General features: G+C 46.5%; 1 protein-coding gene across 1 annotated transcript in view; it reads right to left on the bottom strand.

Moving 5' to 3' along the window:
• Positions 1–405: 405 nt before the first annotated feature.
• The window catches only part of XYLT1 (xylosyltransferase 1), a 368,112-nt gene continuing 352,859 nt past the window's right edge, over positions 406–15,658 (bottom strand). The window contains exon 12 of the mRNA XM_054454615.2: positions 406–7,019. Coding sequence (XP_054310590.2) covers positions 6,697–7,019 — 323 coding nt within the window. The 3' untranslated portion in view covers positions 406–6,696. The remainder of the gene's footprint in view (positions 7,020–15,658) is intronic.

Raw genomic sequence — 15,658 nt, 5'->3', positions numbered from 1 at the left:
AAGGAAAACAGGTTTGCCAACCAACCATTTGGGTATAGGAAACTGCAACTTTCCATGGCAGTCCCTTCTTGTTGTTCTCTACTCAGTAAGGGTTTAAAAATCATATACTTCTGCCTCAACCAGGAGGTACTTATAGGAGGTTGTTGCTATAATCCAGTTAGAAGATTGACAGCAGTTTTTATGAGGGAAATGTGTCCACGCACCCAGGTTTTCCCAGGATAGGCCATTTATGCCTGTGGTCTCAGCATCCCATCCACATGGTGCTTCCTTTAACTCTCAAAAGTATCCCAGTTTGGATGATAAATTATATAGTCATCCTATCTTCACCATGCAGATGACAGAAGAGAATATGAGATTGTGTAAAGATGCACAGTATTGCTGAAAAGAAGCCACATATAGTCACTGTTCCATAAAGGCAGTATTTTTTTAATTCTAAAATTCTGCATCTGAAAACACAGTATGACAGAAAGCATCTATATACACCTGCAGTGTTTTTGGTATGATACAGTATTTAATACATCCACTGTTTTCTGCAAAAAATTTTGCTTTGTCAGACAGAAACAAACTCCCCTAGACAAAAAAATACAGCTAAGGCACAATTTTGTTGTTGTTGTTGTTGTTCTGCTAAATAAAAAGACGGAAAAGGTGCAAAAATGGGCAGGTAATGCAATCATTTCTGAGAATCACATTCTACCTCAAGGAAAAGCATTCAGATGATTGGAACTTTGATTACTGGTCAATTTCAGATACTTCAATATCTCTTAAAATACTCCTTTAAATAAATAGCAAAATATCTACATATTTCAGTGTGTGCCATTTGAATTCTTTTTTTAAAACTTTATTTACAGATTCTCTTTTTTTAAAATCAACACATTACAAAATATTTCTGTACAGTTTTATGCATATTATGATCTATAACAAAATAGTTATTTTTAAAAACTATATCACCACATGTCTTTGAAAACAATGAAGGGGACGGTAATAACTTAGAGTGAGGCCTCTAAAACAAATACCCAAACAAATGCTATTGACAACATAATATTTAAAAAAAAAAAAAAAAGGCAAAAGGACTACAAAGACAATTGCGCACAATTCCAGTGAATTTCCTATGAAAACCCTGGGGTTGTCTTTGGCCTCCATCAGCACTGGAGCAATGGAAGGGTAAAGAATAGAGTCTGAAGGTAGGGAAAGGGTGATCCCTTTGAGAACACTACCCATCTGCTGGGAATATTTAGTGCTATCACTTTCCAGGCAGGAAGGACAAAGAGATAAATGGAGAACGTCTCCTGATTTACTCTTGAATGAAGTACATATAAAGTCACCCAGTCTTGGGGGCAGGGGAGGTTTGCAAAGCCTTTTCAAGCACTCTGCTGATAATTAAGCCAGCCCATTACAGCAGCAATATGCTCTAAGAGAGTGCTTCAGGAGTTGGCTGAGCTTTAGATGAGCACCCAAGCCTTCATTTTGCCCATAGGAAAAATATAAGAACATTTTTCTTAAAGACGACATTTGTAAGCAATTTCTATAGCATCTGCAAACTACAGATTGGCACCCCTTCCTTAGGAGGCTGCCACAGAAGCTTCACAATGCTGTCTTCTGTGATGTTGGTGGAGATGGGAGGGAAATGATGGCTGGTCAGCTTCCCAAAAATAATGTTAAGGCCACATTTCAAAAAGGAGGAACCTAAGGCTTTTTTTTTGTTGTTTTTTGTTTTTGAAGGAGGGATGGGAGAAGCAAGTTGGAGGAACATGAGGGATGGAGTAGATGACATTAGGGAGGGGCATGACAAGGTGCAGAACCCGCTTTCTGGTTTTATCTGTAGGCAGAGGCAGTTGGAATATTCCCAGCCAAGTGGAGAGGGAAGAGAGGCCACTTTCTCCCTGCATAAGCCTGGCAAGACCAGAGCCAAAGACAACGTGAGGGGTAGACACAGGTGGCGCAAGAAAGCCCTCCTCCATCTTAAGAGGGTCCTATACAGTATCTTGTTTGCAAGGTAAACACAAAACAAAACAAAAAAACTTCTAAGAGAGCCAGAGAGGAAGAGAGAGGAGAGAGAGAATTTGCATAGATCATACATTCAGCTCAAGCAGATTTGGACAACTTTGTTCCCCCCCTCCCAGGTAAACTTCTCAGCAGACACAATGAGGTAGCACCTGTGGTAGACCCATGGGCAAAGTAAGGTAACTGAGGCAGAAGCAAACAGGACATCCCGTGAGCCAGCACAGCCCTATGTGGTTTCCAAAGAGGTTTCCAGGGATGGGGCAAGATGGCTGTGTCAACACTTGGGATTTGGAGAGAGCCTGGCTGTTTCACACCCTACCTCCTCCTCCTCCTCCACTGTCTTTGCCATTTCTGCCTGGTTTGATGGAGTCCCACAAGGTGTAGCCCCAGGCAGATGTGGACCTCTGCATATCTAAGGGGCAGCAGTCCAGATCTCCAGATTCTGTTCTTTCTTCCCTTCAGCACAATCTTGGGACCAGGAGAGCTGAATGATCCATCCCCCCTCTGTGGAATGGTCTCTTGGGGAGCGAAATGACTTAGCAAGAGGTCCCCATTCAGAGTTCAACATGGGCTGTTATTTTTGCCCTGACCTGATGCTGGCTTTTTTCCTCTTCTACCAGGGCAATGCATAATCTCACTTTAAACCACCTCTCCAGAGAGCAGAGGGTGCTGGCAGTGTACACGTGGAACAGTGGAATTTTTCTTTGCCCACTATATCTGTTAAAAAAAAAAAAACAACAAAAAAAAACCCGACCTTGAAAAATCAGATTTTTTCCAATAAATCTGGATTTCCGGCTTCCCTTCCAAACTGGAAGATTCCACTACACTGTGCTTACATTTTTACAAACAATGACAGGTTGGGGCTGAGTAGCAGCTGCTCATTCTGGGTAGGTCACGTGCATGCCAGTAAGACCACAGTCCCCATCCCCAACCCCACCATGCCGTTTTGCCTCACACCAACCATTTCACTCATCTATGCTAGTATCCTGGGCCCCATAAACATTTGTAACCCCTACCACAGTGTGTGGCTTTGATTCTGCATGTCTAGCTTGCTGCCTTTAAAGTGGAGTGTGTTAACAGCTGTTTCTAGAATGTACACCTCTCCACCCCTGGATGCTGCTGGGGAGCTGGTACTCCAAATCCTCAGTGAACTTTTGGTTGTGGAAGGACTCTTTATTCATACCCCACTCCCGGTAGCTACTGCCCTGCTCTCTGCATCTTTTTGGCAGAAAGCTTAAGGTTCTAGCCAGCGTCTTCTGTGTTATTTGCGAACTAGAGAACCAGAGGGAAACATGGTCTTCAGACACCCAAACTTGTGCCCAGGGTAGAAGCAACTGCAGTGAGCGAGAGGTGGGGGCGGGTCCTGTGGTTCTGCTCATCCTCTCTAAACTCCATTTGCATTTTGGAAGTTAAACCCACAATGAGAAATGAAGCCAGAAGGACTCATGATCTCACCAGGAAAGACTTTTTTTCCCCTGCAAAGGGAGAAAGCAGTGCGCTTCTCACAACACGGGGACCTTGGGAATTGCTCACTGCCTTCTTGAGGACACACTGCTTTACGCGTGGACTGGGAAGTGAAGTGGGATGTGGGAAGGCTGGCTGTCTCCTGAGCTCAATTTCTGCCTGAATGTCACTCGGTGGGTGGGAAACTATACGGAGTGCCGCAGCCTAAAGAATGCTTCCTTCTCTCCACAAACCAATACCCCAAGGCCCACCTTTCAGCCTTCCTGAGTTTCCAGGGACCTCGTCACTGGCTCAGCTCACAGCTGCAGGCTGTAATAGGTTTCCAGAAACCACAGCCCTATGCTTTTGAAATCTTCCACAACCCAAGCTCCAGGCTGTCTGACCATCAGCCTCCAACAAATAAATCATTCTCAGGCAGGTTAAAAAAAATTATTTTCCCTGGGAAAACATCCTCTTTTCTCAAATCATGCTGGGCTTTGTTTGGGATTTTCCTTAAAAAAAAAAAAAACAAAAAACAAATGTAATATCTGCAACCTTATTCTCTGGTCTATTAATAACATCAGAGAAGGGAGAGGAATACCCTGTGTGACTTCTCAGCTCCCCGAATTAGTTGTGGTGAGGAAGAAATGAAGCCATGGGACGGGAAGGGTCCCCAGAGTCCGCTAGCTCTGCCATTTTTCCACTTGTTCCAGGATAAAAACAAAAAAAGGCAGACAGGTTAGTGGGTGCAGGAGGGGCCCCATCTTGAAGTCTGCAGGTTCACATTATGCACAGGGACTTGCCACTGCTGAGTCCCCAAAGCCACTGCAAATAATGCTGCGAACACAAAGCACTAGTGGCCCAGCAAGGAGGGTGAAAGGGAAGCTCCCGAAGAGGCTTCAGCAGCCCCAGGGAAACCCTGGCCAGAGGCAGAGGCCGGGGGCAGAAAGAGGATGTGGCACCCAGCGCGTGGCCACCAGAGTCTGTAAAAGAGATCATAGGGGCTTTCTGAGGAAAGTACCCTGAGATCCCTAGAATCGCTGTTGAGAATGGCTATCTCCTGGACTCTGCTGCCTGGATCTGACGACCCTCTTCCTAAGATGGATCTCTCTCAAAGGAGCCTGTTTCCCTCTGTTAAGGTCGCATGGATGCCCATAATTACATGGGCAATGGGAAGGCATCCATGGAGCAAGCAGGGATGGCCCAAGCTCTCTGCAGCTAGCACATTCCCCACCCACCCTCCACATTTTCTGCCTGTCACCTCCTTGTGCCTGTGATGGGGGGTGAGTAGGGGGAGGATGGGAGGCTCAGGAATTCCAATACTCTTGGAATCTGAGGGAGAGATGAGGCTGACACTCTGCATAAGGAAAAAACGAGGCTCCAACAGTCCCCAAGGCACCCCACTCAAAGCCAGTGGAAGATGCGGGTTGGAGCTTTCTTTGCATGGTGTTCAATGCCCCTGTTTTACTCGGAGGATGAGAAGGATGGGGGGTAGATGCAGAGAAAGAGAAACCGAGAGAGAGAGACACCAGGGGGTGGGAAAAGATGGGAAAAGGGGCCTTTTGTGAATAAAGGCAGCTTCAGTTAGTAAGGTAACATAATTGACAAGCTGCAAAAACAGCACCTACTAATTAGTCATTGACTAAAACATATAAATAATAAATATCTAAAGTGTTCCTTCTCTACGTCCTCCATTGCCAACAGGACATCCTGCCTTGCGAGGCTTGGGATGGGGCAACACATCTGGCTAGGATTAAGACAAGTCACACAAAGCGAAGGGCAGCCCCTTCAAACCCACGCTGGAGAGAAACGTCAGGACTGGCTCTCCATGGGAAGGGCAGATGGCTACCAGGGGTGAAACCTTTTTTCCAAGGGAATCCCGTCATTCAGGGGAGGTGGGATTACAGGAGCAAGGGACGCCTCCTGTGAAGGGCTCTCCTGGTGAACAGGGATGACATTCCAGGGGGCTTGTGGCAAGGAAACCTTTTGGGTTTCTGGTAACTCAAACACTTAAATCATACTGGTTTTTGTTGTTTAAATAACCTTCCCACTTTTATCTTGCATGTCCCGTTGAGCCTGTGGCCGAAGGGCACGAAACTAAAAACCAATTCTGAAATGCTATTTCCTGGACGGGAAAAGTCTGGTTCATGTGGTTTGGTCACTCCCAACAGCACCGGTGTGCAATTGACAAAGGTTTTGTGTGTCTGACCTCAAAACGGAAGGGCTCTGGCAGGGGATGGGTGCTGCTGTGCTGTCTAGCTCAGGAGTTTTGCTCCAAGCACTGCTTTGTGAGTTTCATCGCGTTGCCTTGTGAGATTCATGGTCATGGCTGTCAAAGTTCCCATTTTCAAGGATCAAAGAAGGTCATGGTCTTGAGTTTGGTGCTCACAAACATCATCCTATTTCTGCTATTTTGTGTGGCAGCCTTGAGGGAAGGAGGCCCAGACCCCTGGACAGGTGGCAGTTGCACTTGTGGCTGGACCTTAGCCATGCCACATCAAAAGGCTTTCCCACTTACCTAGTTACTAAGGAGAATAGTTCAACCCAAGGAGGGCTGCTGAGAGGCTCAGAGCTCTCCTAAGGCTGCAGCCTCCATGGGAAAGGGCCCACGACCATGACTTTCAAGGCTGGCACAAGAGTCCCCCAGCCAAGAGGAGCAGAAAGATGAACCAAAGGGAGGGGCTGGATTTTGAACCCATGGTTGGTCTGGGCAGTGCTTGTCAAACTGGCATTTGCAGAGCCCTTGGGTTCTGAAGAGGTACCGTAGGAGATACCCTGGGCAAGGGGACTGCCCGGAGGGCTGAGGGCTGAGCTTTGGGAGGGAACCTTGCACTTGTCAGCTTCAACCGGAGCAGCTTGGATTTTGTCCGCACCCTGAACCTCCACTTATGACTGTGCTCAGTAAACAAAGTTCTGCTGCTCAAAATAAAAGTTTGAAAATCACACGTCTGGGGTCAAGGGTGGGTCACTGGAAGGGGAAGACAAGGAACCTGTAGGACTTGAGGATCAACCAGAAGAGGTGAGACCGTCACAGTGCAGGGACTGAGCCATCCCACCCGCAGCTTGCCAAAGGCAGGTTGTTGGCTGATCCTGCTTTGATCTGCTAACCTTCCCTTTCCATCGTTCTACGGCCAGGAGAGACCCATTCACAGAGGGCCCCCCCCAGGGTGGGAGGCCAGGGTTCAGGCCCCACAACCCCTCTGGCTGCTTTCCCGTTGAGATCCTGCTGTGGCCCACTCCTTGTGCCCAGTGCTACCTGAGCCGGCCATCGGGTTTGACTGCCCCCAGCTCCGACTTGGGGTCAGGGCTGAAGGAGCTCCAGGCCGTCTGGCTGCAGGTCTGCATGACTGGGCAGGCCGTGGGGCCCGTGGCACAGATGTCCATGGCAGTCCACATCCCGCCCACCAACGAGTCCAGCCATCCCTCCAGCGCTGTGCCCGTGGAGGCTGCGTTCCTCCGTGCCTGCTCCACCTGGGCGGGGCTGATGGGCAGGCTGAGGACGGGGTTCAGGCTCTGGAAGCTCTGCTCCATGTAGGCGTTGCGGAGCGGCCCATTGTGCAGCTTCAATGCCTCCTCTGAAAGCCAAAGGGAAAAATTTCAGGATTAGAAGAGCCACCAATAGGATGCCTATTCATACTCACCCTGTGCCGGGTGCTGCACTGGGCACCACGCATCGCCTCATTTAATTCACACAACAATCTCACGAAGTTCTTTTAACAGTCCCATTTCACAGCTGAGAAAACTGAGCCCGTAAGGACAGAGCCCACTTTGTACAGAGCATGGTGCATGCCTTTATTCATTCAACACATGTTTACACAGCATCTTTGATAGTGCAGACACTGATTCATCCAATACATATTTTTAAGCACCTACATTGTGCCAGGCATTCAGTCAACACATATTTACTAAACACCCATGATCTGCAAGGCACTGTCTGATTTGATAAAGACATATTAAGTACCTATTAGGTACCCGGATCTATTCTAGGTGGTGGAGCAAACCAGATAGGAAGGTTAAAATCCAGTGGAGGGAGAACAACAAATAAATAAACAAGTAGATAAATAAGGTTATTTCAGGCAGTGATAAGTGTCATGAAGGCAAAACAAAAAAAAACAGGGTATTAAGTGAGAAAAGAGGGTTGGCAAACTGCAGCCCTTGGACCAAATGTGGCCTGTGTTTGTAAATAAAGTTTTATTGGAACACGGCTGTGCCCATTTATTTGCATATTGTCTATGGCTGCTTTTGTACTACCAGAGCTGAGTATTTGAGACAGAGACTGTATTTTACCCAATAAGCTGAACATATTTCGTGTCTAGCCCTTTACAGAAAAAGTTTGCTGACCCCTGGGTTAGAAAGTGACAGGGTGTTTATGTTAGACAAGGTGGGTAGGGGACACCTCTCTGGGGAGGTGACATCTGAGCTGAGTGATGATTAACATACAGATCCTGGGGAAGAGAATTCTGGGCAGAGAAACAGTAAGTGCAAATCTGAATTAAGCCTCTTTCCCCAAATCACACAGATGATGAGTGTCAGAGCCAAGGTCTGTACCCAGGTCTCTTTGGGAAGCCCAGATCTCAGCTGCTGAGTGTCCACCTTGTACTCTGCATAAGTTGGATTTCTGCTTCCCAGAAGCCTAAGTCAGCACATGAACTGACCACAGAACAATCACTCTGGAAGTATGAAGCATGGACCTGGGTGAGGTGGGGTGGGAGGTCAAACTAGCTCTCAGAACAGTGCTGCCTTGCTGGGCCCCTCCTATGTGCCGGTCACTTTGTGAAGCACTTCATACAAGATCCCAGGTACTGCAGTCATGCCGTCTGGTTTTGCATCCCCACGTCCAACATACCAGGTGTGTGACTTCTGACCTGCATGCCTTGTACCTCAGTTTCCTCATCAGTAAAACAGGTAAAATACTAACGCCTTTTCTTCTTGCTTTGTGAGGCTTAAATGTGCTGACTCATATAAAGTGTTTACAAATGATATCTAGCATATACTAAGTGCTACAAAAAGCTTAGCTAGTGATACGGTTTGGCTGTGTCCCCACCCAAATCTCACCTTGAATTGTAGCTCCCATAATCCCCACGTGTTGTGGGAGGGACCTGGTGGGAGGTAATTGAATCATGGTGAGTTTTTCCCATGCTGTTCTTGTGATAGTGAATAAGTCTCATGAGATCTGATGGTTTTTTAAAGGGGAGTGCCCTTGCACAGGTGCTCTTGCCTGCCACCATGTAAGATGTGCCTTTGCTTCTCCTTTGCCTTCCATCATGATGGTGAGGCCTCCCTGACCATGTGAAACTGTGAGTCTATTAAACTTCTTACCTTTATAGATTACCCAGCCTCAGGTCATGAGAACAGACAAATACAGCTAGGATTATTACTGCTGGTATTAGTCCATAATCCTCACACACCTAAAAAACTAGGGGGCTGGTTTTATCATCCCTACTATACAGATGGGGAAACAGAGGCAGCTGGAGTTAGAGACAGATCTGGACCTGTTAAATCCAGGACCGACTGACTCCAAAGGCCGTGCTTATCACTCACCATGATACTCTACTGCTCAAGGTCATCACCAAGGTCTGATTTTTCACTAATGCAAAAATTCAAACAATTGGGCCAGGCACGATGGCTCACACCTGTAATCCCAGCACTTTGTGAGGTTGAGGCAGGTGGATCACCTGAGGTCAGGAGTTCGAGACCAGCCTGGCCAACATGGTGAAACCCTGTCTCTACTAAAAATACAAAAATAAGCCAGGCATGGTGGCTGATGCCTGTAATCCCAGCTACTTGGGAGGGTGAGGCAGGAGAATCATTTGAACCTCGGAGGCGGAGGTTTCATTAAGCCGAGATCACACCATTGCACTCCAGTCTGGTCGATAGAGTGAGACTCCATCTCAAAAAAAATTCAAAAAATTGCAACCTCAGGCATAAATGGGTTAAACAGTAACATGTACATGAGAGTGACGACTACTACCTCCCAGGGCTGCACAATGGGGAATCAGGAAGTATAGCCATTTGGGGTGAAGGAAAGAAGCTATACACTTCTTCTATTTCTAATAGATGCTATTTCTAATATTTTGAAGACATTCACATTCATTGCTTTTTTATTGCTCAGTAGAAGCACATATATATTTTTAAAAAGGCTGGCCAATGACTCTGGTGAGTTGCACTTTACTAAATCAGGCTTTGCAAGAGCTGAGCTAGCTAGGATTACAAGAAACCTTCCAAGATAACGCAATGTTCAGAAGACAGTGCTTCCTGTTTGCCTGACAGCAGCTGCCACCACCAAAGGCACCCAGGACAGCCTGGATAATTAACAAGTGTCCAGAGTAGGCAAGAAGAAGGAAGAAAGACCATATGCTTACCCTTCCAAAAGCAGTGAGAATAGTAGATGAATTCAAAATATGCCTTGATTAACACAGACAAGATCGTCATTCCTTTAATTTCCAATGCCCCAGGAAGCAAAAGGGTTGGGTTCTGTGGTTTGGATGGGCACAAGTGGGAGGAAGGAGGTGAGCAGTCATTGAGCACATACTTTGTCTTGCAAGGGGTTTAGCAACGCTACTTTCTCCCACGGTAGTTAGGAGCCACAGTGTTTGGAAGTCTGGTCCTAACCCATCTTTCTCTAATACAGGATAGGGTGGGCAGCTTCAGCCCCACCTGCCAGAACAGAGTCAGCTGTCTTTGGTGCGGGCCCTAATTTCTCTATCAGAGCCCCTTAGCACCTCTATTCTGCAGAGTAAGAAAGAGGAGAATGAGGAGATACTGAAACTGACAAAAGGCAGAACATTCAAAGGGAAGAGAGCAGCTAACAAACACGCAAACACTGGAACCAAATATTGTGGTTGATGCAAAAAACCCTTATGAGAAATGAGGTTAATGTGGGAAACGCTATTACAATATTAGCTTGCGATGCTCGTCTCTATAATTAAATTTTCCTCAATTCCACCTCATCGGATTTCTTGCGATTACCAGGGACGCATCAATAGAAAATTACTCTTGATGAATCATTTTACAAATTGCATTGCTCCCACCTTCGTGTTCACTGTCATTCATTGGAACATCGCTAACAAATACAATTACTGAGGACAGGAAGGCTGCTCTCGGTGGGGGTAAAATGACTCCTGGGTCATCCTGGGCATGTGTAGGGAGAGCCCTGCCTTCCTTAGAAACCCTGGAAGAAAACACTGGAAAAATCAGGACCCCATGAATGGCCCCCAGGCTACTCCACTGGCATGGGGGTGTGTTCAGGAGCACTGCTTCATTCTGTCCAACAGGTGTATCTGAAGCAGCGAAGACACAGCCATTTACTCCCCTCTCCTCCATGTCTGGCACTGGAAATCCTTAGGGATGCTAAAGATGGGAACTTGATCAAGAAGGAACCTAAGACCTCTAAGGGGGTGGGATTGGGCCTGGTCAGCTCTGGAGGGGCTGTCTTTTGCCTGGTTCATAGGGGAAGAAGGAGTAGGCTTCCAGCTCAAGAAAACATGAGGTCTCTCTTTCTGCTTGCTCTGCACAAAGACAGCAGAAGCTGAGCATTCACTTCGAGACTCCTATGATAGAGGACTGATTGATTGATTGATTTTTTTGAGGCGGAGTCTCACTCTTGTTGCCCAGGCTGGAGTGCAATGGCATGATCTCAGCTCACTGCAACCTCCACCTCCTGGGTTCAAGCAATTCTCCTGCCTCAGCCTCCCGAGTAGTTAGGATCACAGGCACACGTCACCACACCCGGCTAATTTTGTATTTTTAGTAGAGACGGGGTTTCTCCATGTTGGTTAGGCTGGTCTCGAACTCCCGACCTCAGGTGATCCGTCCACCTCGGCCTCCCAAAGTGCTGGGATTACAGGCGTGAGCCACCGTGTCTGGCCTATTTATTTATTGTTTTGGAGATAGAGTCTCGATCTGTCGCCCAGGCTGGAGTGCAGTGGCGTGATCTTGGCTCACTGCAACCTCCACCTCCCAGGTTCAAGCGATTCTCGTGCCTTAGCCTCCTGAGTAGCTGGAATTTCAGGCACCTGCCACCATGCCTGGCTAATTTTTTGTACTTTTAGGAGATACAGGGTTTTACCACATTGGCCAGGCTGGTCTTGAACTCCTGACCTCGAGTAATCCGTCCACCTCAGCCTCCCAAAGTGATGGGATTACAGGCGTGAGCCACTGCACCCGACCATGATAGTGGTTTTTGTCTATGGTTCTTGGCTCAGAACTCCTGTAACCCTTCTTACAGTCTTTTGTTACAATGTTGGGCACTTTAGGCCTCAGCAAATAGAATCTCTCTCTCTCTCTCTCTCTGGCCTCCTCCTGTTCCCCTTCTCCTGCCCAATGCTGGAGTCTAATCAGATTGTGGGTGATAGGACTCTCATTCCAGAGAGGGCCCTGATGCACACCCTGGAGGGAGGAATTACTGCACAGAGAGGCCAAGGAGAATCTGAACACACAGGCCTTGCTGACTTAGGTCAGACCCTTTTTGTCCAATCACATTTTGACACAGTTGTCATGCTTCAATCATGGATAACCAGCGAAGTCTTCATAAAAGGCCCAAAGGACAGGGTTTGAGGAGCTTCTGGAGAGCTGAACATGTGGTAGCTTCTTCACAGGAAGGTGAGGAAGAACTCATCCACCTGCCAGGAGAGTGGGCACCCCAATGCCATGGGGACAGACTCATCTACCTGCTGGGAGGGTGGAAACCCCAATGCCATAGGGACAGATTCATCCATCTGTTGGGAGGGTGGGAACCCTAATACCATGGGGACAGAAGCTCCTGCACTCAGGACCCTTCTAGACCTTGCCCTCTGTATAGCTTCATCTAGCTGTTTATCTGCATCCTTTAAAATATCTTTCATAACAAACCAATAAACATAAGTGTTTATCTGAGTTCTGTGAGCTGCTCTAGCAGAGTAACTGAGCCCAAAGAGGGGGCTGTGGGAACCCCAATTTGAAACCATTTGGTCAGAAGTTCCAGAGGCCCAGACTTGTGATTAGCGGGCAGAAGGGGGTAGTGTTATGGCACTGAGCCCTCACTCTGTGGTGTCTGATGCTACCTCTGGGGTGGAGAGTGTTGGAACTGAATTGGGGGACACCCAGCTGGTGTCCGCTGCAGAACTGATTGCTTGCTTGCTGATGGGGAAAATTCCCCCACGTATTTTGCTGTCACAGAAGTCTTCTGTGTTGATTATTGCAGTGTGAGAACACAGGAAAAGTGGTTTGAGAGTTTTTCCCAAACAACTCCCTTTGCTAGGACTCCAGGCACCTCCTCCCCACAGCTGCGTCCCCATCCCCTTGCATCATTGGCTAAAGGGCACCCAATCTAGAAGTCTTCGAAGCTAGACTTCTGGCTTTTGAGTTTGTGCATTTCTGGCTTTTGAGTTTGTGATCTGTTAGATGCACATGAACATTTCCAAATATAGAGAGACCCAGAAATCCTGTTTCTAGGAGTTTGTGTTATGGATGTAACTGCATGGGCACATCCAATTTTTCTTTTTTTTTGCTTTTTGTTTTTGTTGTTTTTTGAGATGGAGTCTCTGTCGCCCAGGCTGGAGTGCAGTGGCACGATCTCGGCTCACTGCAAGCTCTGCCTCCCGGGTTCGCGCCATTCTCCTGCCTCAGCCTCCCGAGTGGCTGGGACTACAGGCGCCCGCCACCACACCCAGCTAATTTTTTGTATTTTTAGTAGAGACAGGGTTTCACCGTGTTAGCCAGGATGGTCTCAATCTCCTGACGTCGTGATCCGCCCGCCTCAGCCTCCCAGTGTGCTGGGATTACAGGTGTGAGCCACCGTGCCCGGCTGGGCACATACAATTTTATGTTTAAGACTCTTCCTTGTTGGGGCTGGGTGTGGTGGGTGGCTCATGACTGTAATCCCAGCTCTTTGGGTGGCCGAGGTGGGAGGGTTGGTTTAGAGCCAGGAGTTTGAGACCAGCCAGGACAACATAGTGAGACCACACCACTACAAAAATAGTAAAAAAAAAAAAAAAAAAAAAAAAATAGCGGGGCATGGTGGCACACTCATGTAGTCTCAGCTACTTAGGAGGCTGAGGTGAGAGAATTACTTGAGCCCAGGAGCTCGAGGCTGCAGTGAGCTATGATTGCATGACTGCACTCCAGCCTAGGCAAAAGAGCCAGACCTAAATTCTTTTTTTTTTTTTTTTTTGAGACAGAACCTTGCTCTGTCACCCAAGAGGAGTGCAGTGGCACGATTTCGGCTCACTGAAACCTCCACCTCACAGGTTCAAGCGATTCTTGTGCCTCAGCCTCCCAAGTAGCTGGGACTACAGGCGCCTGCCACCACACCCGGCTAATTTTTGTATTTTTAGTAGGACAGGGTTTCACCATGTTGGCCAGGCTGGTCTCAAACTCCTGGCCTCAGGTGATCTGCCTGCCTTGGCCTCCCAAAGTGCTGGGATTACAGGTGTGAGCCATGGCACCCGGCCAACCTTTGTTATTTTAAAAAAAAAAAAAAAAAAAAAAGCCTTTTCCTTGCAGTATTATCAGTAACATCATCATCATCATCATCATCAACAACAGAAACTTATGTGTCCACCAATAGGGGAACAGATAGATTGTGGTTCCTTAACCCAGTGGAATATCATGTAGCTGGTAGCTTTATATATATCGACTTAGAAAGTTAAAAAAAAAAAAAAGCAATCTTATAGTACAAAATGTATTATTTCATTTTTAAAAAATAGCAAAGGTTTTGTGATTTATGATGTGTGTTATGTTTATGCTTTAAAAATATGGAAAAACTTCTAAAAAGATTCACGCCAGACTGTTGGCAGTGGTTTCTCTAGAGGTAGGATTTGAGCAGGGAGAAAGACTTTCCCCTTAATAAAAGGACGTGAAAGGGGGGAAATAGAAGTATAAAAGTAAACCCTTTCAATGGACAAAGAAAAAAGTCAGGCAGGTTAGGAACTGACATCCCAGTCCCTGTTCTCCATGGGGATGGAAACCCTGACCTGAATTTCGTGTTAATTTCATGTTTCATTTCTTAACAGCTGCCTTTGACATATGACTCCTGAAATAAGATATTGTTGACTTTGCCTGTTTTTGAACTTGACATAAACGCATCATAATTATGATTTATCTGTGATATTTTCCCCTCAACACTATGTTTTAGGGACTCATCCAAGTCAACACATGCCCTTGCTTTACTGCTATTCACTGCTGCATAGTACTCCATTGTATGAACAGAGAGCCAATTGTTTCTCCTTTCCAGTGTCAGACAATCAGACTGTTTCTGGTTTTGTGCTATTAAGAATAATTCTCATGTGAGCATTTCTGCACATGCCTCTGGGGCCTATACCTTGGGGTGAGACGTCTGTGGTAGTGTGTGTGTATGTTCAGCTTTACTAGGAGATACTAAACCATTTTCTAAACTCGTCTTAGCACTTCACCCTCCCACTAGCACTGCATGAATGCCTATTGCTCTCAGCCTTAGTAACACAGGTTCTTATCTGTCACGCATTTCCCAATATGATGGGTGTGAAGTGGAACCTCTCTTTGCTTTCAATTTTCATTTCTCTCATTTTTAATGAGGCTGAACATGTTTTTCTGTGTGTGAGGGGCCATTCATGTTCTCTCTTCCATTTTTTTCCTCTCTTTTATGCGGGGTTGGTGGTCTTTTTTTTTTTTTTTTTTTTTTTTTGTAAAGAGCCAGATAGTATCTTTGGCTTTGTGGGCCATGCAGTCTCTGTCACAACTATTCAGTTCGGCCACTGCAGCTCTAAAGCAGAAGCAAGCAACATGTAAATGAATGAGCATGGTGACTGTGTTCCAATAAAACTTTATTTACAAAAACAGGTAGTGCGCTGGATTGCCCAACTTCTGATTAATAGCATTTCTTTATAAATTCTGAAGATGAGTACTTTAAAAAAATGTAGCAAATATCTTCCACTATTATGTAGTTGATCTTTTCCACCTAGTGTATCATATGTTTTGATTTTTTTTAAATAGTAAACAAGATTTGCTGATTCTTAATACCTGCCTGGGTTTAATTTCCCATCTTGTCTTCAGTATGATCTAGGTCTTCTGGAAGTTGAGTGGGAGAGCGTCTAACAAATAGCTACCTAATACCTAGACAGATGACATCATCTCCATGTGCAGGTAGGAAATTAGATGGTTCTCTAGGGAAACGCAGAGAAAAGTATTGAGAGCAAGGAGTACCGTTCTGCGAGGCCGCTGCTTGCCCTACATCTGAGCAGTGCTGCCTACCAACACC

This window comes from Pongo pygmaeus, chromosome 18 (genome assembly GCF_028885625.2).
Source record: "Pongo pygmaeus isolate AG05252 chromosome 18, NHGRI_mPonPyg2-v2.0_pri, whole genome shotgun sequence".
NCBI classification, from domain to species: Eukaryota; Metazoa; Chordata; class Mammalia; order Primates; family Hominidae; genus Pongo; species Pongo pygmaeus.
Note: the sequence above shows the minus strand (reverse complement) of the source record. Positions and strands in the feature narration are given on the sequence as shown.